At 45.5% G+C, this 21,143-nt stretch overlaps 1 protein-coding gene across 4 annotated transcripts in view; it reads left to right on the forward strand.

The window, feature by feature from the left end:
* Nucleotides 1–21,143, forward strand: part of Arhgap10 (Rho GTPase activating protein 10) — a 262,769-nt gene that overhangs the window by 171,537 nt on the left and 70,089 nt on the right. For all 4 annotated transcript variants that reach the window (XM_085843806.1, XM_085843807.1, XM_021169585.3 and 1 more), the window contains 2 exons: nucleotides 123–228; nucleotides 1,721–1,880. In XM_085843806.1, coding sequence (XP_085699932.1) covers nucleotides 123–228; nucleotides 1,721–1,880 — 266 coding nt within the window. The remainder of the gene's footprint in view (nucleotides 1–122; nucleotides 229–1,720; nucleotides 1,881–21,143) is intronic.

The raw sequence follows: 21,143 nt of genomic DNA on the forward strand, positions 1-21,143 counted from the left end.
CACAATGATTAAATTCATTATTTTTTCAGCTCCTAAACAAACTGTTATCAATCGTAGTTAAGGGCAGTCTGTTTGATTCTGAGTACCCATTGACCACTTTCTCTTTTCCTTCTTAAAAAAAGAGAGCGGCAGCCCGGAATCCCGAGTTAATGCCATCCACTTCTTGGTACACAAACTGCCAGAGAAGAATAAGGAGATGTTGGATATCTTGGTGAAGCATCTAACCAAGTGAGTGTTCCTTCCCTATCAGCTGTCCCTCAGTGCCGCCATCCGTGCTGCTGTTGTTCTTGGCACTGGGCCGTGTATCCCCAAGGGTGGTGAAGTAGAATGCCCTTAGATGCTATGTAAGCAGCTTACACCTTGGCCAGCAGCTCGGTGACAGGAGAGGGCACTGTTTATGTTTTGCCCGCACAGATTGTGGGAATAGGACTGTGAGTCTGTTAGCAGACTGGACTTGGTACCAAACACATCTAATGCTGAGACCGAATGCGCCCTTTAGGTTTGTTGAATCTCATGGTGGGTGCATCCATGCATTACAGTCCTGTATGTAAAAAACAACTCCCAAATCACTGTATCTGTACAATTTGAATGAAGAACCGTGTTTGGAACCTGTGTTTTCTCTAAATACAACCAAGTGGCATTTGAAAGTGCCAGTGGACACATAGTTGGACAAGATGAATGGTGGCTCTACTCTGTGAAGCTTATGGAGAAAAGAAACAGGTTATAGCAAATGTTAAAACGCTTTCAGCTAGGGAGCAGACAAGGTGTGTTAAGATGATAGAGAGCATGTGTTGGGCTGTGAGCCCTTAGATGGCCATCTCTTGTAGCGGGAAGTCCTGAGCTGAGTGAAGGGCTGATGGGCACTCCTGTCTGCTGTGCTCCTGGAGCTGCAGGACTGCAAGGAGGGAGCGAGGGTGTTCGAAGGAAAGGATCTAAGTGTTAGGAAGCTGCGTGGAGTCTAGCCGTCTGTAGTAGCAAGGGGATGGCCAGGTGAGGAAAGATGGGGTGTTCTTGGCTGCTTTTTTCTATGTGCATGTGATTTGTGGAGGAATACACACTTGTTGAAACGACAAGCAATATGACTTATGCTTGTGAAACGGACTATGATTAATTTAGGAGATTTCATTTTCATTTCCAATCATTGGCTCAAGACAGCTGCACAATTCTTTATATCTACATAATTCCACTTGTCTGTTTAATATTGAGCAAATACATGTAAGAAATGATGACAGGGACTGTTGAAAGAAAGGCTGCTTGAAAATGAGCTAACTAGCATGAGGTCTCTCCTTAGCGGGAACAACTTGGCAGAATTGTCCTTCACTCTGGCAAGGTCCGCAGCCATGTTAGCCTTCCATTCCTGTGACACACATCTGAGAGAGCTCACTGTCTTAGGGACTTCACTGTGAGGTCAGCTGATCTGTTGCTCAGGTGTGAAGTGAATAGGAATACCAGCATGGAAGGAGCCTGTGGCTGAGGAGACTGGTTACAGAAGGAGAAGGGAGGACTAGAGGGCAGGGAAGGGGGTGGTGGGAAGCCAGAGGGGACAAACCAGCCTGTGTGTGCTGGCTGCTGTTTGGTTCAGGGGTCACAGGCAGCCACTGAAGACCATTCATTTCTTCTGCTCTTTTGTACGTTATTGTTAAGGAAAATACAGATTATTGAATGCTCTATTATTATCGCCACCCAACTAAGACATTTTTTCCTTCTAAATCAATATTAGTGTGTCAAGTCACTCGAAGCAGAATCTAATGACGGTGGCGAATTTAGGGGTGGTGTTTGGACCAACTCTGATGAGACCACAGGAAGAAACTGTTGCTGCCATCATGGATTTGAAGTTTCAGAATATCGTTGTAGAAATCTTAATTGAAAATCACGAAAAGGTACCATCGTCCTTTCTTCCTTAATAGTATTTGTGAATGTGGCTCGTTAACTTAATACACAGCTTTGTTATTTGTCTGTATTTCTGTCTCGTCATCGCTGTGAATTTATTCCCCAGAAGTCGGCATTCAGTTGTCTTCTGACGGAGTTCTGTGCATGATTCTTACCCGGTCTCCTCCTCGCTTCGCTGAGGAAGCTTTGCCTCCAGATCCAATGAGTACACAGTGCAGGTGTGATTGTGCACAGGCTAACTTAATAACTAATTGAGCACTTTCATTCTTAGCCTTGGATTTCCTCAGTTTTATGTGTCAGTTGCATGTCTTATCCCCTTGGTCAAGGGAGGGCTTTTTAGCTCAGGGAAATAAAAAAGCGAATGGAAGTAACATGGACCTAGGACCTGCTGGTCACCCTTCTGTGGTGATAAATTACCTGGGAAGTCAACTTAGAAGGACCAGGGGCTTATTTTGGTTCATGACTTCAGTGGTTTCTAGGAAGCACGATTAGTGTTTGGGGCCCTGCCAAAGCATGGTAAATCATGGTGATGCTGTGTGGGAGTGGAGGCTGGAAAGAAAGAAACAGGAAGGCACATTTCTCTGTCATGAGGATTCACTCTCATGGGCCAGCATTGCTCGCCTAAAAGGCTGCATCCCCTTTGCCTCCCATTAGAGCGGCAGGGCTTCAGTCTGGAGCATGGGCAAAGATAGGCTTCAGGTTTTAGAGGATTTTGCACCCAGCTTCAGACCTGAGTGTGGCTGTGTCTGGTGTGTAGTCTGCCCCATGATGGTGTGTGTTGGGAATGCGGCCGACTGGTTGGGGTCCCTCAGGGCAGTGTGTGTGAGAGGGTGGGTTTGTGCCCAGTGCCCATTGCTCAGCACTTACATTCCTCAGGACTAAGTTTCTTCCTGTTAAGAAAAGCAAAGACAGGTGCTCAGGATTGAGCAAGGCAAATTTTACCCTTAACGACACATTAACAGTCTAACCAAAAAGCACTTTTGGTTGGGGCAAAGTTTTTATTAGCCCTTTTGGACCTCTCCTAGTTAAAAGTTTATAATTCTGCCCCTCTTCTTGTCCTAAGAATTTCAGCTTGTTACCTGTACTGCCAGATCTGGGCACTAGGGGAAGAATTTCTGGATTAAAGTCTTCTCTTAGGTGACTGTTGTGTTCAGTACTCTGCAACCCAGGCAAAATGTGTCTTTTAAAAATAGAGTCTTTCAAGGAGTCCTAGATGGCCCCCACTTCTGTCAGGTATAGTCCATGGCCTTGCTAGCTCCCTGTGGCTGCCTGTAATGCAGGGAATGTGAGGACCAGAAAGATACATGGTCATTCATATGTGTGCTAAAAACAATGTAAAGATTGTAATATATGCTAAGCCTGTAGCAGGTCCTGGGATGAAGCAGAGATACTGGCAGGCCTGGTTGGGAAGTAGGTGACAACCATGTCCGGGGCTGACTCCTGCAACTCTTCCCCGGCCTGCTGCACTTGTAGCGTGTTTTCCTAGGTGTTGACTGTCTCTCTGCTGGACCATTGAGCACAGTGGTACGTAATGTTTGTTTATGCTTACCCATTCCATCCACAGGGAGTGATTGCTGATGGATTAATGCATCTGGCTCACCCGGTGGGCCGTGGGGCAGTGGGAAAGACACAGCAGACAGACATTCCCTTAGAGCCAGCTGTGAGCACAGCTCTTCCTGGGTCCTTGTACTGGCTACTTGTTGGAGCAGTTTGGGCACATATAAATTTACATTTATTCTGACAAGTTAAACCTCATACCCGATCTGTCAATTATACTGCTAAGGTAAAGACAGTTTGTTTGTAGCAGTGAGTCTTACTTTTTTGGTAGCATCTAGTGGTGAACTTATGCCTTCATTTATGGTCCTATCACACTACCATTGAGCCTCAGCATGCACTGAGTCACCAGGGAAGATGGCTACTTTCACATTCAGAAAAATACATCATTAGACTACCATCTCCTGAATGTGACAGTAGCTCAACTATTCTATATGCAGTCTTAATTAGGGAACTCGAGTGCAGTTCATCCATGAGAACTGAGCTTAGGGTCTTGCTCTTGGGTAAGAGGGACTCCAAGCCCTGCTTCCAGGGAAATGACCACGTGGTGTTTTTACAGGAAAATGGTGATGGCTTCCTGCGTTGATCGGTTCATAGAGATTTCTGAATAGCCCTGGCGAGCCAGTCCTTGTGTCCAGGCAGAAGAGGGCAGCCGTGCACGCCACTCTTAGAGGTGCATTGTTTTAGAGCCAAGCCAAGTTTGTGGTTTTTCTCTGCCCTTCTGTGGCTGGACACAACCTAAATAGATGAAAAGTGCTGGGATTTCTTGTGCCTGTGTTTAGTTGAAACAGTTTCATCACTTCCCCAGCTCTCTGTCTTTCTTTCCAGCCTCTGCCAGCTCCCCTTCCAGTGTTATCTGGCCATACGGATAGGATCTGTGCTGTAGGCGTAGCTCTTGTGGCTTGGCTCTTCATGATCCGTTGGTCCCTTCCTTGTGTCCAGTTGTCGTTTTCTGTGGCAGTCTCCACATGCTGTAAAGAGAGGCTTCTTTGGTGAGGGTTTGGTCATCACACTTATCCAGGAAGGTGGAGAGAGGAGGGGGGCTGGCTCTGTAAGCAAGGCTTGAGGCTGAAGTGTGGAATAATGTGACTGAGCTGAGGGGCAGCTTGCTTTCATTTGCAGTTCCTTACTTCCTGGCTTCCTCTGACTTCCCTTGTGTATTTCAAAGTTTGTATTTTTTTTTTTTCCTGAGAAGTTAACAGGGCTGCATGGCCTACATGGGGCCTGCTTTAAGGAAGAATAAATCTGCTGACAAGGGTGTTTGTGAGAACTGTGTATGGATGTATGTGTCCATATTCGCCACATGCCTCCATTGGACTGGAAAGTAGTGAGGGACAGAGGGTTTTTTTTTTTTTTTTGATAGACATTTCAGAATAAGAAGCAAAGAGGAGAGCGAGGCCAGGAGGGGTTAAAAGGTTTGTGAGGGAGGAAAGCACGTGTGCAAGAGCGCTGTGAGTGAGGACAGCGCCTGCCCAGTGAGTACAGAGCGCCCAGCCCGGCCAGGAGGCGTGGCTGTGACTGAAGGGCTGCTTTATTCTCTTGGTGCTTATTTTCCTTCCCCAGGGGAATGTGAGTGCAGGAGCATCCCCAAAGCAGAGAGCCAGCGCCTTTCTATTGAAGCGGAAACTCTCCAGCTGCACCTCAGAGTGAGGGGGAGACGAAGTTCCTGTGTGTCGGAGGCCATGATGTCCCTGCCCTTTGCTGCTGCTGCTTATAAAATCCATATGTACTTGCTAGGAAACTCACTCCATATGTCTTGCTTTCTTTTGCACACTAAACATTAAGATGTTCTTTTAGACGGAATATTCCTGGGCCAAAAACATTATCAGGGTGGTGTGTGTTATTTTCCTTTTTTTTTTTTGCAAGACAGAAAATTGTTTTTCCATTGTAGAATATGTACTCTGTACCTCCCACAGATTTTCCAGCTGCGGTTATATCTGTGGCTTTGTGACTTTTATGTACTTGTTATACATTAATTCAGAGCACTGTTTGCCGAGTGCCTGTTGTGAGTTAGCTGTGTGTGATTTGGGGAAACTAAACATGAGAGTTCTGTTATGGGAAAGGAAAACTCGAGATAAGATACAGTGTGAGAAATGGAGAGCATGCTGAGGGCTCCATGGGAAGACTGTGTCAGCTTTGGTGTGTGTGGACGTGCATGCATGTGCGTGCATGCATGCGTGCGCTCACTGTGGAGTATCTCTGAGAAGCTAGTTTGGATGCCCTGTAGAATGGAGGTGTGCAGACCATACCCTAGGGTAGGAGGCGGTTACCCTGAGAAGATGGCACAAAGAAATGTGAGATGAGATTAGAAAGGGAGTCTGGCTGGGTGTGGACAGGGTGGGCGTGCCACTAGAGGCTCTCAGGACAGCACAGGGTTTCAGGTAAACTTGCTTCAGGCAGCTTAATTGACTAGGGTGTGCAACAGCAAGTAGAGGCATACATTCTCAGGAGGGAGGGCTCCAGTAGAGTAAGGGCATGGTCAAGAAGACAGGGCGTTCCAGGGTGAAAAGCCTCACTCAGCAGAACCTCCTGTCTATTCTATATGGCTCTCATAGGACCGTGGGAGAACTCAGTTCTGGGAGATCTGAGGGAAATTTACAAATAGGCAGAATAGTCCCCAGCATGAGATCAGCTTTTAGTTCATTAAAATGCAGTATTTGTGACTTCTGACAGTAATGTGATTGAGGTCTTTGTGTCTACAGACATTTAAAATACATGCTAAAACCATGAAGCTGGGCATTGTTGTGCATGTCTATAGGACAAAGACTGAGGCATATGGACACTAAGTTCCAGGTCACCCTGCTGAGGGAGTTTGAAAAGACTCATTTGGTGATAGAATATTTGTTTACCTAGCACAGCCTCTTGTGTACTGCATTCCTCCTAAACAAGAACATAACAACAAACAGCCCAACTGTGTGTGTATTCAGGAACACATGGTCACGTGCCTTCAGTGTATGTGATGATATCTACATAGGTACAGAATTTGTATGTATACTGCCCAGTGATAGATGAACTTGTTTATGGGGACACAGCCAGATGGCAGAGTTTGGGCTTGGACTGAGAGTGTTTGATGCCGGATGCTTTGTTTTGTGTTGTTGGAATACAAACACTGTCCTAGAGAAAAATGTCAAGACTTAGTATCGGTGATAAAAGAGGAGTCATAAGAGATCCTATGCTTGTGTGAGAGTTGCCGGAGAGTGTGATTAGGCATGCCAGTGGCTACCTGTGACAGGAGATGTGGGGAAGGGCAGGTGGCATGGGGTCCTGCAGGAGTAAGCTTCCTTCCTGTTGGGAGCAAGGGTGAGGGTCTGGGAGTGTGCAGGATAGGAGTGTCATGAGTCCTCTGGAAGGAGGGACCCAGAAGGGCCTGCAGTACCTGAGGGCTGAGCAGCTAGTCGGTGTTTCTTGTCCTTATGGGTGTAAGGATCCCTTTAGAGAGACAGCAGAGTCGGTGTAACGTTCTCAGGCATTTGTCTGTGTACATTGAACCCATAGTTATGCACTAAGGTCTACAGCATGACTGTCCATCCAAAGGCCCATGAAAATCCTAAAGAACTCTGAGACCATCAAAGAACACATTAATGCTGGCTTTCTTGGGATCTCTAATTTCACATTAAAGGATGGTGCCATATAACATAAGCGTCGAGCACCTCTCCACCAAATCATTTTGGAAGATTAGGACTATAATCCAGGTTCTGGCTGGCTTGTTGAATGTCTTATTTTGGCTTCTTGGTGTGATGGAATGGTTTGGGTTGACCTGAGCCTCACGTGATATTTCAGTTTGCTCAAGTATTTCATTGATTCTCGTAGAGACAGGAGGTCATTGAGTTTGTCTTAGGACCCACCTTTATACCTTGTAGTCTCTTTAGACCCCAGGGCACACAGAGACTATAAAACTTTACTCACATAAAACTTTTTGTTGATGGAGATTTTCTTGATAGCTTTTTCAAAGAAATCATGTTAGCATTTGGAATGAGGAGCCTTGTGCTACTAATTTGTTTTGGTTTTGGTCAGCTTGATCCAAACCTAGACTATACCTGGGACGATGGAGTTACAGCTGAGGATCTGTCTCCATCAGGCTGGCCAGCAGGTTCCTGGGTGGTTTCCGAGTCAAGCCTCTGCTTGTAGCCTTCCTTGGCTTCCCCCAATGATGGGTTGTAACCTGTGAGCCAAATAAAACCTTTCCTTCCGAGTTGGTTTGGTTTTGGTTTTGGTCAGTTTGGTCACAGCAACGGAAAGCAAGCTAGGACAGGTACATTTTTCTTGGTTAGAAATAAAGATCATTTGTGATGATCATGCTCTGTGCAGAGTGTCAATTTCTGTTTCCTTTCTGGAAGTTTCTTTCCTATGCTCTGTTTTTGTTTGTTTGTTTGTTTGTTTGTTTTGTTTTCTGGTTGGAAATATATAAGTCTCCTGTCAGCCAGCACCCTGCCCCCAATCATAAAGAACAAAGGAGGACAACTGGGAAGGATGCTAGGAGTCAGGCAATGGGGAGGATGCTAGGAGTCAGCCAATGGGAAACGGTGCTAGGAGTCAGCCAATGGGGAGGATGCTAGGAGTCAGGCAATGGGGAGGATGCTAGGTGTCAGGCAATGGGGAGGATGCTAGGAGTCAGCCAATGGGAAGGATGCTAGGAGTCAGGCAATGGGGAGGATGCTAGGAGTCAGGCAATGGGGAGGATGCTAGGAGTCAGGCAATGGGGAGGATGCTAGGAGTCAGGCAATGGGGAGGATGCTAGGAGTCAGGCAATAGGAAATGGTGCTAGGAGTCAGGCAATGGGAAGGATGCTAGGAGTCAGCCAATGGGGAGGATGCTAGGAGTCAGGCAATGGGGAGGATGCTAGGAGTCAGCCAATGGGAAGGATGCTAGGAGTCAGGCAATGGGGAGGATGCTAGGAGTCAGCCAATGGGGAGGATGCTAGGAGTCAGCCAATGGGAAGGATGCTAGGAGTCAGCCAATGGGGAGGATGCTAGGAATCAGGCAATGGGGAGGATGCTAGGAATCAGGCAATGGGGAAGATGCTAGGAGTCAGCCAATGGGAAGGATGCTAGGAGTCAGGCAATGGGGAGGATGCTAGGAATCAGGCAATGGGGAGGATGCTAGGAGTCAGGCAATGGGGAAGACGCTAGGGGTCAGCCAATGGGAAGGGTGCTAGGAATCAGCCAATGGGAAGGGTGCTAGGGGTCAGCAAATGGGAAGGATGCTAGGAATCAGTCAGCCAACCACTGATGGAAAGTACCATGGGGAGGGAGGGGAATACGTTCTCGAAGCATGCAGTCTCTTTTCCTTGTCGTTATGACCCAAATGATACCAAGTAACAACCTTTTAAGGAGCATTTGCATTGATCAGGTATATGGGTAATCTAGCGGTGACTCAGGGAGGCGGTGCTCACATTGGATATCAGTACTGTGGTGTTTTACTCGGAGTGCTTGCACATTCTCCCAATTAATATCTGTGGAGCTTTGCATACTGCAGATGACAGTTTCCCAGCAGCCATCAGTGGAATGTTAAACTGTGGACACATACAGAATACTCTCCAGATGGCCCCCTTGTCGTGAGGGTTTGTGTCTCTGGTGCTGGCTGTTCCATGCTTTGGGTTTACATTCAGTCATGACTTTTAAAAAGGCTCTCACAGCGCAGGAAACATTCCTTTCCAGGTGAGAGGGGAAACAGTGATGACAGGATTCCCAAGTTTGCACTGGGTAGCCGAGAGCCAGGGCCCAGAGAAAGGCTCCTGAGGATGTCTGCTCCCAGGGACCACTGTGGTAGTTTGAGAAGAGAAGATCTGGGGGCAGGGAGCATTCTGAAGTATGTGGGTACCCAGCATAGAGAAGGCACCAGAGGATGGGAGGGGTGTGATAAGGGAGGGTGAGTTCTCTGCTGGCTGAGAAAGCGCTCTAAGTACAAGGGAGGTGGACGGACGAATTTGCCAGGAGTGAGCTTTTGATTGAGTAAAGGAAGGCCAGGCGTCGGAGCTGAGTCCGGAACAGGGCTGAGGTAAAGATTGCTGACCTCGGAGGTCTCGCCCAGCCTGACATTCTCTGCAGAAGTGTCTGGAGTTTCGGAGGTGCAGAGACCTGTCCTCTGAAAAGTGAGGGTATGGAACCTGATCCTGCTCAACTCTTTCAGGGCGTTTGTATTCCCAGCACGTGGGAGGGAGTCGGGTGCTGTGTGGAGTGGGTGTGGGCAGGCAGGAGAGTAGACACTGCCAGGCCCTTCGCCGGGGTGTATGGGCTAGACGTCTGCCTCTGGAACCCGTGCTCTGTTCCTCTGTAAAACAAAGCTGCGTAGTCTTCAGAGGTTTCTCCTCAGCACCGCCCAAGACAAGGTTGGGAATAATAATTTCAAAACCCAAGTGGCAAATGATCTGGTGCCAGGCCTAGCTTGGCTTCTCGTCTGAAATTTCTCTGAAGTAGTTGATAGACCGTTTGTCATCAGGCGTGCTGAAAGTCAGTTCCTTGTGTGGGGCTCTGCTTCCCCGATTGTGAGGTGTTTCCTGTGACCTCTTCAGCCTCACTGCCAGCGCCCTCACCTGTCAGACAAAACCCAAAGGCCGTCCGTGAGTAACCAGGACAGGGTTAGCTAACACCTGCATCTCACGCTGAAAACTAAGTGCACAGTCAGGCTCATTCAAAAGTAGAAAGTGGCTGAGCCGACATTTGAACCTGGTTTTTGTTCTTTAAAGCCTATTCCTTAACTGATAAATATGTTTGAACAGTCACATTTTAAATAAAATGACTATATTAATTTGTGTCATTTTGAGAAAAACAAGAGGTCAGGTGGTTTTCAGAACAAGTGGGTCAGGCAGGGAAGGTGCCCCCTCCTGCTGCCTCTTCTGCCTCACTTCTCTTTCCCTGCCCGCCTCAAGTGTGCTGGATGCTCCTCACCTGGGACGCAGCTCCGCCCTGGTTTTCACCGCCTGCCTCACGTCCATATCAATGGCTTGGCTGTCGAAATGGCAGCTCCCGGCCTTTCCTAAGTGCACCCCTCTGTTAGGTATCTGATGTCACCATCTCAGCTACTGTTGTCTCAGCAGCTCCAAGGTAGATATTAGGTTGTCTGTATCTCACATTGGGGATTGGATTAAGAATTTGCTGAAGGTCATGTAGTTGTGGGAATTGCTAGGAATCCAACCTAAGACAGTGTAGTCTTGCAGTGACTCTCTGGAAGGCTCAATTGTTTAGTCGGTTGGATTATCATCCAAATAATGGATTATCATCCATTTTAAATAACAGATTTGAAATAGTTTTGGATCACACTTAATCACCTGTATGATGCCTGAAAATATGTTCAGAAATCTCAAGTTACAATAAACATTCTAAGTAGAACAAGATAAACATGAAATACTACTGCATTAAAATATAATGAAATGAGTTTTTAAATTTTTGAACTATAAGCTAGTCTTGAAAATAAATTATACAGTTTTCATGAAAAAAATTTGGAATAGTAAAAGGGTACATGAATGTATAGATCAAACAGCTCTTTCTCAGAATGCGTAGGACCAGAGCGTTTCAGGTTTCAGACCTTGTAATTTCCTGGATATTGAAATACTTTCATAGGCTTTACCAGTTCTCTAACTAACCTAATCTAATCTAAAGTACAAATAAAGAAATGCTTCAAACTAGAAAGTTTGAGTGTCAGGTAGATGTGTGTGTGTGTGTGTGTGTGTGTGTGTGTGTGAGAGAGAGAGAGAGAGAGAGAGAGAGAGAGAGAGAGAGAGAGAGACTTATCCTATTCAATTTTTCTGTTTGGGGATGCTCACAAGTCAAGTATACCACTGAAGTTCTCAGACATATTCTCCAGCAGAGTAGGACACGTGCAGAGGAAAATGCCCTCATATATTCCAAAGGGTCCCTGCTACCTCTGCATAGCCAAAACTCAGAGGAAATTTAGAACTCAGAGTCACTTCCTTTTCATTTATTTATTTATTTGCATCTGGGTCCTCCTACTTCTGCAGTGACTTACAGTACTTTGATTCTTATATTTCACTGCCCAAACCCTCTGAGACCTACTCACAATGGACACGAGCTTCGCCATCACTGTATGCAAGTTTTGGTCTCCTCTTTTCTGGCTCTGCTAGTCACCACCGGGCCACACATAGTATCTTTCAGTCGGTGGGCTCTGGGCAGAGTCCTAGTGTTTCCTCTTACCAACTTGGAATCAGGCTATAAAGAAACTAGGCTTGTTAGTGTGGCGTTGCTCTTGGGTACCCAGCCTGAAGGGTCCTCCATGGTAGATCTCAGATGGAGGCAGAATGGGAAGGCCAGGGGGAGGGGTTGTCCTCTGACTAGGGGTGCAAAGGCTGTCAGTGAAAACCTCTTTCCTTGACTCTTGATGCCCTCCAGGTCCTAATCAAGGCAATCTTGAATTCCTGTTGATTCTTCTTACTAAAATCAGTTTTTCACCTCCTTTGATTTGCCAGGGTTTTCATTACACATAGATCATCTATCAGATTGTGGAGAGAGTGTGAGACACCTACAATTTAGTTCATTCTCATAATCAGGCTCTTTTAATGGTTTTGATTAAACTCAGCAGTATTTATATGTTGCTATAGCTTTGAGTATCTCCTATGTGACATCAAGAGTATGGTCACATAGCTTTAAGTGGAAACTGGTCCTTTGGAGCATTCCAAACCTAGACCTCTTCCAAACCTGACCCTGAGCCCATGATTTTATGCCTGGAACCTAGGCGTGCTGTCTGTCTTTCAGGTCTTGTCTTTTTAACCAGCCTAACCTGTTACAGATGGATTGCCTCAAGCTTTTCTCTTCAGTTCTTATCTTCTCAGTCCAAGGTTGAAGCAGCACCATTTACCTCATCTCCCTTCCCCTCTCCCTGCCTACCCTCCCCGCCCTTCCCTGTCAAAGTAACTTATTCTCCTCTTGTAATTTTCTCTGAGGTTTGCTGCCTGTCTCTGCAAACCTAGGCCTAGTCTGGAAGCTTCTAGCATGGGTACAGTTTAATCTAGGCCTAGAATGTTTTCAGCCTCTGAGATTTACTGCAGAATATGCTCACCCTTTCTAGTTCTTTCTGAGCTCTGAGTAGCTGGTTCAACTCAGCTGTGCTGGTTCAAACTCGTCTCCAGGCTTATTGATTCAATCTGGCTTTTCTCTCAGCCTCTGACTGAATTGCTCAGCTTGACCTCAAACTAACTCTAGCTTTCTTTTCTAAATCTGCTCACTCTGTCTTTACCTGTGTCTAGCTTGTTCTCTCTTCAGTCTGTCTCTGTAAAACTCTCCCGGTGAAACTGCCTCCTTCTCTCTCTCCATGCTGCTCCATTCTCCTTCTCAATCTACTGCACTGCTCTCCACGGACTCTACTGTATTCCCAGACTGTACTCCCTTCTCCTGTACTGGCAGTCTCTCCCTTAAGTAGCTTCCCTTTCTCTTCTCATAAGAGTTGGGCATATCCTTTTCTGTCAAATCTTTCTCTGACTCATCACTTTGTCTGACACTCAACTAGACATCGCTTTCAAACATGGGGTCTTTCTTCTACAGACTTTACCTTCATTGTTTGGGATTACAGGTGAGTACTAAGGGCTTGCCTGTATTCCAGCCAGAGGGATTAAAGGTGTGTGTTAAGGATTGAGCCACACCCTAACTAGAAACAGGCTCAAATACTCTGTAACACTCCTGCCTCCCCCACCCCACCTCACCACTTCTCTGCTACTTCCCCAGCTCTTGCATAATCTCTTTCTTTTATGGGGATGGTTTCTCAGGATGTTGATCTCTGCTCTGAAGGCCTGTGCTGTCCCATAGTATTCTGCACCTCGCTGGCCTTCTGGTCTGGCCTTCCTCTGACCACTGAATATGGAAAGTCCATTTCTACACCTGACATCCTTTTACCTGTCTTCCTGAAGCTTTATTAGCTCAGTGGTGACTCTGAAAATGTCATGAAAGCTTTGGGTTCTATTTTCAGAAAATTGCCTGTGTACATTCAGGGATTGTGAATATTATTTCAAGAGTCTTAGGAAATCTCAGGATGGCAACCTAGGCCTGTAAGGAAACTGGGAACCTAAAAATCCATGAGTGGTATCAGTGTTCATGGAAGTTTCTATCAACGCTGCCTTTTTTTGTCTTCTGCTCTTATTTATCATTCTCTGGAACCTGACAGGAGGGATAGGAAAGCCACTCGTCTGATCCCTGTCTTCCTCACGAGGAACACCAGCCTCAGGAAATCTCTCATTGAAGTAATAAACCCTCAGATTAGCCACAGACGGTAAAAGCACAGTGAAACAGACAACAACCCAGAGGTCATTTTAGGTTTCAACTGAATGGGTGGGATAATGAAGAAATGCTGGCTCTGTCTTTTGGGGACATTGTGGTACCCAGCCTTCTGGGGATAAGGGGAAGCAGTAGCAATGGCCTTGGGCAGATGAAAAGTTCGCCTTGGAAGAGCTAGACAGACGGTCCAGTGGTTAAGAGCACTGGCTGCTTCCCAGAGGACCTGCGTTCAATCCCAGGATGCACCTGGTGGCTCACAGCCATTCTTAACCATGCTTCTTGAGGATCAGATGCCACTTTCTGGCCTTTATTAGCAACATGCACTCATATGGTGCACAGACATACACGTGGACAAAACATACAGACACACAAAAATGTAAATTAAAAGGTCACACTGGTCTCATTAGATTTTGTCTGTCTAAGTTCAGGGTGTCATTTGAAACCTTGTGGATTTTCTTTCCAGTGTTGTGTTTAATCTGGAACAACTGAGAGCTCAGCGTATGTTATTATCTTAGCTTATAACAGCCATTTTTAAAAATAATTTCTAAGTGTTGGCGATTGAATCCTCATGAACACTATATACACACGGTCACCGAACCACACCCTAATAGTGTTTGTAATGGCAAACACTACTGCCCTCAGTCAAAACTAAATGTTTTGACTAGTACATTCTTGCCAGACGGTGGCTAGCCTAAGATAGATGTTCTTTGCTCATGCACTTTAGGGGAACATGCCAGCCTGGGTCTCCTAGACATCTTTTAATCTTGCAGGTTCTGTTTCACTAAAAGTCAGAGTGAGCACGATTGCTGCGTGAAGCAGGCCGCCTGCCTCAGTCAGGCGCCTTCCCAGTAAAGGCTGGTGGCCTGCTTGCTCCCCATGTCAAGGTCTCAAAGAAAGAGCACACTCTTGTGATACTTGCTGGAAGTGCTCAGAGGTGCCCTCACAGATGAGTGTCTTAGGGCACACAAGCCATGGGCTTAGGTGATACAGCTCCGAGGAAGCCATTCTCAGGCTTTCTTATGCTGTCTCTTCCCCACAGGGGTCACAGGGCACAGTGGTGAAAGTGCAGCAGTGGATGCTATGTTCCCAAATAAATGCCAGACCCAGGACTGTGTTCATAGGTTGCTAGTGGGCATCTGGCATGGCATGTACCAAACTTCAGAGTCCTAGAAGGCCTTAAAGTAGCATCTGAATCGTTTTATGCAAGCAGCATGTACACGGTGGGCCACCCAGACACCACCTAGGGGATATTTTAGGTCAGTTTAAAAATGGCTCACCAGCCAGCAGAGTCGGGCCTACCCACATCTTTTTCCTTCAAACTGGATGTCAACTAATGGCTACAGCAGGAACCTCTGTGGCAGGGCTGAGGATGAGGTCCTGTTCCTTCATCTCGGATGCTGTCATCATCCTCTCTGGTAGGTGAAGTGTATGTCAGTTCTCAGCATAGAGATCCCGAGGCGGAGAGCCGGTCCCCCCAGGTTCCTTGGCTGCACATCGTGTGGGAGCTCTGAATTGCGCTTGGTAGGCATTCATAAGCATGCCAGGAAAAGTCGTTCACTTCTTGCTGCTCGGTTTTGACTTCACTGACAGGCATGGGAGTCTCGAAGCCTGTGCTCACATGCTGGCAGGCCGAGTCAGTCCCATGTCACCTGGTCTATGTTGCCAGGCTGACTTGGCACCGGATGAAAAGCCCCTCGGAAGCACTCCTGTGTCTACTTCTCAGTTGGCTGATTCTTTTGAGGGACTGTGGAGGCCAGAGATCAGTTTGGTTGTCTTTGTTTTTATTTTCACTCCCCAGTCTCCTAAGTGCTGCCTGGGGGTTCCAGGCTCTCAGGAGTAAGGTGCTGTCTTAGGTGCCCTGCCTTGTCTCTGTTCTCCATCGCTCAGCCTGACTGTGGGTGTGTCTGCATCATACTGACCCATCTAGATTTCTCCCCCCTCAGTTTGTCTTCCCAATTACTTTTTCGAAAATCTCTTGTAAAAAGATACAAAGCGTGCTCTGTAGCTCTTAGCAGGTGAGTGTGCTTGCGTAGTCTTTACGCTGCCCTCAGAAGGGTAGCGGGGTGGTGTATGTTGTGTGTTTGTAGGTAAGTGCAGAAGCTAAAGCTTGGAGAGCTGACATGACTTAGCCAAGGTCATACCGCATCCTCTGTTCCCTCACAGCCTGCCTCGTTCCAGAAGGATTTTAGACAGTTAAACCAGAAGTTAGGCAGTTCCTTGTGGTCTTCCTTTTTCCCAAGAAAAAAAAAGTCAACGTTTTTTTTTTTTTAAGTTTAAATGATACATAACATTTTGATCAATATTACAATGTAGACGGTGCTAGGTTTAAATTGCACAAAAGTGCATATGTCTGCCCCCTTTTGAAATGTGTGCGAGTCAGAAAGGAAATCCCTGTATTTGGTTTCCTAAAGCCATGAGCTTTCTATAGCTGCTAGAGCCAGAGCCAGACATGCCAGTGCCTGGTGGCACAGCCCCCACCCCGCCCCGGAGAATGTTCGAGTTAATCTTCACACAGCTCTGTGACGTTTGTCACCCATGGGCTTCAGACTGTAGATGGTGCCAGACCAAATCTCCAAAAAACGGTTGCATTAGTAGGTTAAGGGGAAGGTTTATACTGCTTTGTGAATGAGAACAATTCTGTATATGTTCACATAAAGAAGCAGTGTACACCAGAAACACACAGAATCTGGGCCACAACCTCCACTATATCATTCCCTGCATCTGCCTCCTCTTGTACTTTGTTGTGTAGTCAGTTCGGCTTCATCATATATCGAAAAGGGAACTTACTTACCTGGCGTTTCCTCTTTGCAGCCATCCCCTTCCTGACCCCAGCAGTAACTCAGCGAGGAGGCATTGCGGCTTGCTCTAACTCCAGCCGCTCAGTCTCTTTGGAATGCCAGTTCTGCTTAGGAGGGAATGTGGGGAAATGACCACTGAGGGGATTAGACATCATTTAGAGGTTTAATGACGGAATCAGGTCATATGTGCTTAATGTGCTAATAAGCACAAGTAAGCTGTGCCGTTTTGATGGATTGATGTGGAAGGATCCTCTCCTGGGGGTTGATTCTTGTATGTAACCGCTTTATTTTGCGGTTTCTGCTGGATTGTATCTCCAGGGCCACAGACACGTGCACTCTCTGACTTTTCTGGACGTCTGCATTCTTTCCTCCCACTTCCATGTTCCTTAAAGAAAACCCTTCTGTGTTGTGTTCTTCCATTCTTTCTATGTTCACTGCCTTCCCTCTTAGTATTCTTGGTGTGGGCTTCTCAAGTTCTTATGTTTTACATGTGTTGGAGAATTTAAGGGAAGGTAACAGGCAGACTTCATAAGGAGCCTACGGTGTTGGTGCTGCACTGGTGTGCCATTGAAGTCTAAATAGACCTTGCCCAGCAACTGTTGACATAAAGGAACTGACCCAGGAGATACTGAGACAGCCAACACAGACGGAGAGGGGACAGCAGTGAAGCTTTACGGCTTATAGGTTTCCACCTGTCACCAGATCTTTCCACTTAGGCATTTATACATACAGCTCACAAACATTTTTTTTTTAATGTAGTATTGCTTTTGATACGTGTGGTTGTGTTTTGCTGGCATATTTATCTGTGTACCACATCTGTGCTCAGTGCCCATGTAGGACAAAAGAGAGTGTCAGACACCCTGGGGGTGGAGTTACAGATGACTGTGAGCTACCATGTCAGGGCTAGAATCAAATGTGGGACCCTGGAAGACAAACAGCTCTTAATTGCGGAGCCATCTTTTTAGTCTTCCAAAAAGCATGTCCTAAGGTAGCAGAGTAAGAAACAGAGCCCAAACTCTAATAAAACAAAAACACATTAAGGGGAAAACAACAAGATTAAATTTAAAAAAAGATGAAGGACCAGGCTTAGAGACAGGTGGATGGACGTTACGTCCATGTGATTGCACACAGGTGTGCATACAGCTTGGGGACACTGAGGCAGGAAGATTGAGACTTCACAGACAGCCTCAACTTCAGAGTGAGACTTTGACTCATCTTCTCTTCCCAGTCTCCCATGGTCCATCTTGATTTTTGCCCTGTATAGAAAGGATAGGGATAAACAAGAAAAGTCATTAAAAATGTCATCAGAGCCATTGGAAAAGTGGGAACTTGGAACTGAGTCCCAAAGCTTTGTCCCTATCATGATACATTCCTCTACAGGTGGATAAACTGCTTTCCTGTGCCTGGAGGCTCCCTAGGTAAGGACTGAGGTATGCTAGGGCCATGCTCACCGTAGCCTGAGGAAGGGAACATGAATGCATACTGTGACCGGCTTGCAGAGAGGCCTGCCTGTGTTCTTGTCTGATCCATAAAGGAAAAGGACTGGATTGTTTGCTCTGTAGTTCACATGTTGAAACCCTAATCTCAAAATGTATTAGAGGATAGGACTTCACAGAGATAATGAAGGGTAGGTAAAGTGAAGGGCCTAATGAGAAAAAGAAGACACGGATCAATGGGCTTCAGATAGGGAAAAGAATTCATCAGTCAAAAGAGAATCTGCTTCAGGTAACTGGCTTTGAACATGTGGCCTCTTGGAGAGAGGAAAACAAGGATTCTACTGTTCAGGCCTTACTCTGTGGTGGTCTGTCACAGCAGCCTTGTCCAAACAAAGATGACACTCTTTCCAGGTGACAGAAAGACAAAACAAGTGTAGAGAAGATAGCGGACATAATACATGGGGTGGTGTGGAAGGAGATGTTGCCTGTGAGGCAGTTAGAGCAGCAACTGTTGACCAAGATACCCATTTATGGTGTTAGTATAATTGAAACCAACCAACCAGAGTGGGCGGTATGGGCGGTGTGGAGGTGCTCTGGTAGGAGGTAGGTGGGGCTGTGGGTTAAGAATCTATTTTAGAAAAAGTACTAGTCTGAAGAAGAGGAGAGAAACTTACTGACATTTACATTTAACTACATTTAACTAAGTAGTCAGGAAGACAGGAGTTCAGAAAAGAAATAGTTAAAGGGATGGTTTGTAAGGAAGCTTGCTAAAACTAAGAAAACAGAGAGACGCTCAAAGCAGCATTTCAGAGCATGTGAACAAATTAAAATGCAAGTGAATAGAGCAGACTAGAATCAAAGTTACAGAAGAAATGGCTGCCATGAACACATGCTCCTTCAGTTGTCAGGGAGACAACTGAAAGGACAAACCACGGATGTGAGAGGCAGGTACAGACATACGGAGGTAGACACAGTTCCAGTGGTAACTAACTTGTCTTCAAAGTCTGGAGATGGTCCCAAGTTTTACATCCCGAGTCAATCAGGATTATCCACAGCAAGCTTTAGATTTGAGGAGTAATGAAAAATGTATTGAGGGGAACCTATCTGGTTGTCTAGTTTTTTACCACAATGTTGATACATATTGAGGACCTAATTTTGGCTTTAAAAAGAAAAAAACACACCTAAACATCAAAACACAAAAATACCACTGCTGCTTCTGACCACAGTCCTCTGAATTTAGATAGTAAAAATGCTAATACTAACATTAGCAAAATAAATACTGCCCACCATATTGATCTAAAAGCTTATGTATGGTACATGAGATCCAAGTAGGAATTAAAAAAAAAACAAAACCCTGGAAGATATAAAGAAAACTAAAGATCATGAAAACAAGCATGATGAAACTTAGAGAAGACTAAGATGAATCTTAGAGCATTCGTAACAGGAAGCGCCTGCGTGTGTTACCCAGTGAGGGTCGCATGAGTGCCACCTCCCCCAGCACCAGTCAAGTAGGAATTGCTGATCCTTCTGAGGGAGAAAAAAAATGCACATACAAATGTGCCTTACACTCTGATTGAGCCATAGAGTAAACCCTGGGCTGTGTGAAGGGCTTTCAGAGAAACTCTGGCTGTTCACATAGAAGATAGATAGAAGCTGAGACTGAATGAAGCTAGGCAAGTCGTGTGAAAGATGCTCTGGGATTTCCCAGAGCAGCATCCTGTTCCCCAAACACTAGGCTTTGGCATTCTGTTCTTATTCTTGTTTCTTCTTGAAGCAAGGTTTCCATAGCCAAGCCTGGCCTGCAACTCACTCTGCCATTAGGGCTGATTTTGAACTCCTGATTCTCCCAACTCCACCTCTTCAGTCCTGGGATTGTAGGTGTGTGTTCTGCCATGCTTAGCTCGGGAAGAACAGAGCTAACAGTTATTGGTTTGTGCTTAGATGGGTTCTCAGGCGGCCTCTGAAGGGAAGCTCCCTGTTAGCAGCAGTAACACTGAAGCTCAGGAGAGAGATGAATATTATGTAGTGATATTAAGGAACATCTGCAAATAGCAGCAGTACAGTAAGCTTTTGAGTGCTCAATTTAAGTTTATTCCATCTGAATTGCAGTTACAAAATTTGTCTCCATATTTGGGAAAACATTGATGCACACTGCATTAATAAGTCAAAGGAGAATGTCTTTCACCAAATTCCTTGAAAACATTAGATAAAATTTACAAATTCCTAACAACACTTTGAAATAAATTGTGACTACTTAGTAAAACATTAATATGTATTTAGCTAACATTATATCATATTTTAAATTGTTAAAATGATACAACTCACAGACTGTATGAAGCTCAAGAAGAAGGAAAGCCAAAGTGTGAATGTTTCAGTCCTACTTAGCAGGGGGGGAAAAAAGAATACTGAAATATAGCTACTATTAAGTATTATTCTGGAAGTACAAGAAAATGGAAAGGTGGTAATTCTAACCTGGAACACAGAAGCTATTTATATTCACAGATGGAGGGGCAAGGGTGAGGAATATTACACACACACACACACACACATGCGCATGCATATATATATATATATATATATATATATATATATATATATATATACATATAATTTACTTATTTTATTTATGAGTACACTGTCGCTGTCTTCAGATACACCAGAAGAGGGCATTGGATCACATTACAGATGGTTGTGAGCCACCATGTGGTTGCTGGGAGTTGAAATTAGGACCTCTGGAAGAGCAATCAGTGCTCTTAACTGCTGAGCCATCTCTCCAGCCCCCCTTTTAATCAATCAATCAATTAATTAAATATGAGTACACTGTAGCTGTTTTCAGACACATGAGAAGAGAGCAACAGATCTATCTCATTACAGATGGTTGTGAGCCACCATGTAGTTGTTGAGAATTGAACTCAGGACCCCTATGGCTTTGTTTTCTAAGGGCAAGAATGCATGTCTGTGATGGGTTGGCATTGTCCAGCACCATTTATACGCTACATGAGCTTGGACGACTCATGCTATTACTTTCTGTTAGAATCCAAAAGTCTAATCTTAATGGAAATACAGAACAGAAGAACAGTGACTACAGGCTGGAAAGGATCTAGAGGGTGGAGTAGGCAGAACTTGGTCAAGCACACGAGTAGTTCCATCCCACAGGAATAGGTTTTGTTGTTTTGCACAGTAGGGTGCTATGGTTAGTAATTGTGAATCACATATATGGTGATTCTGAATGTCCTCAGAATAGA

The sequence above is a fragment of the Mus caroli genome, unplaced genomic scaffold (assembly GCF_978045245.1).
Source record: "Mus caroli unplaced genomic scaffold, Mus_caroli_1 scaffold_10, whole genome shotgun sequence".
Lineage (NCBI taxonomy): Eukaryota > Metazoa > Chordata > Mammalia > Rodentia > Muridae > Mus > Mus caroli.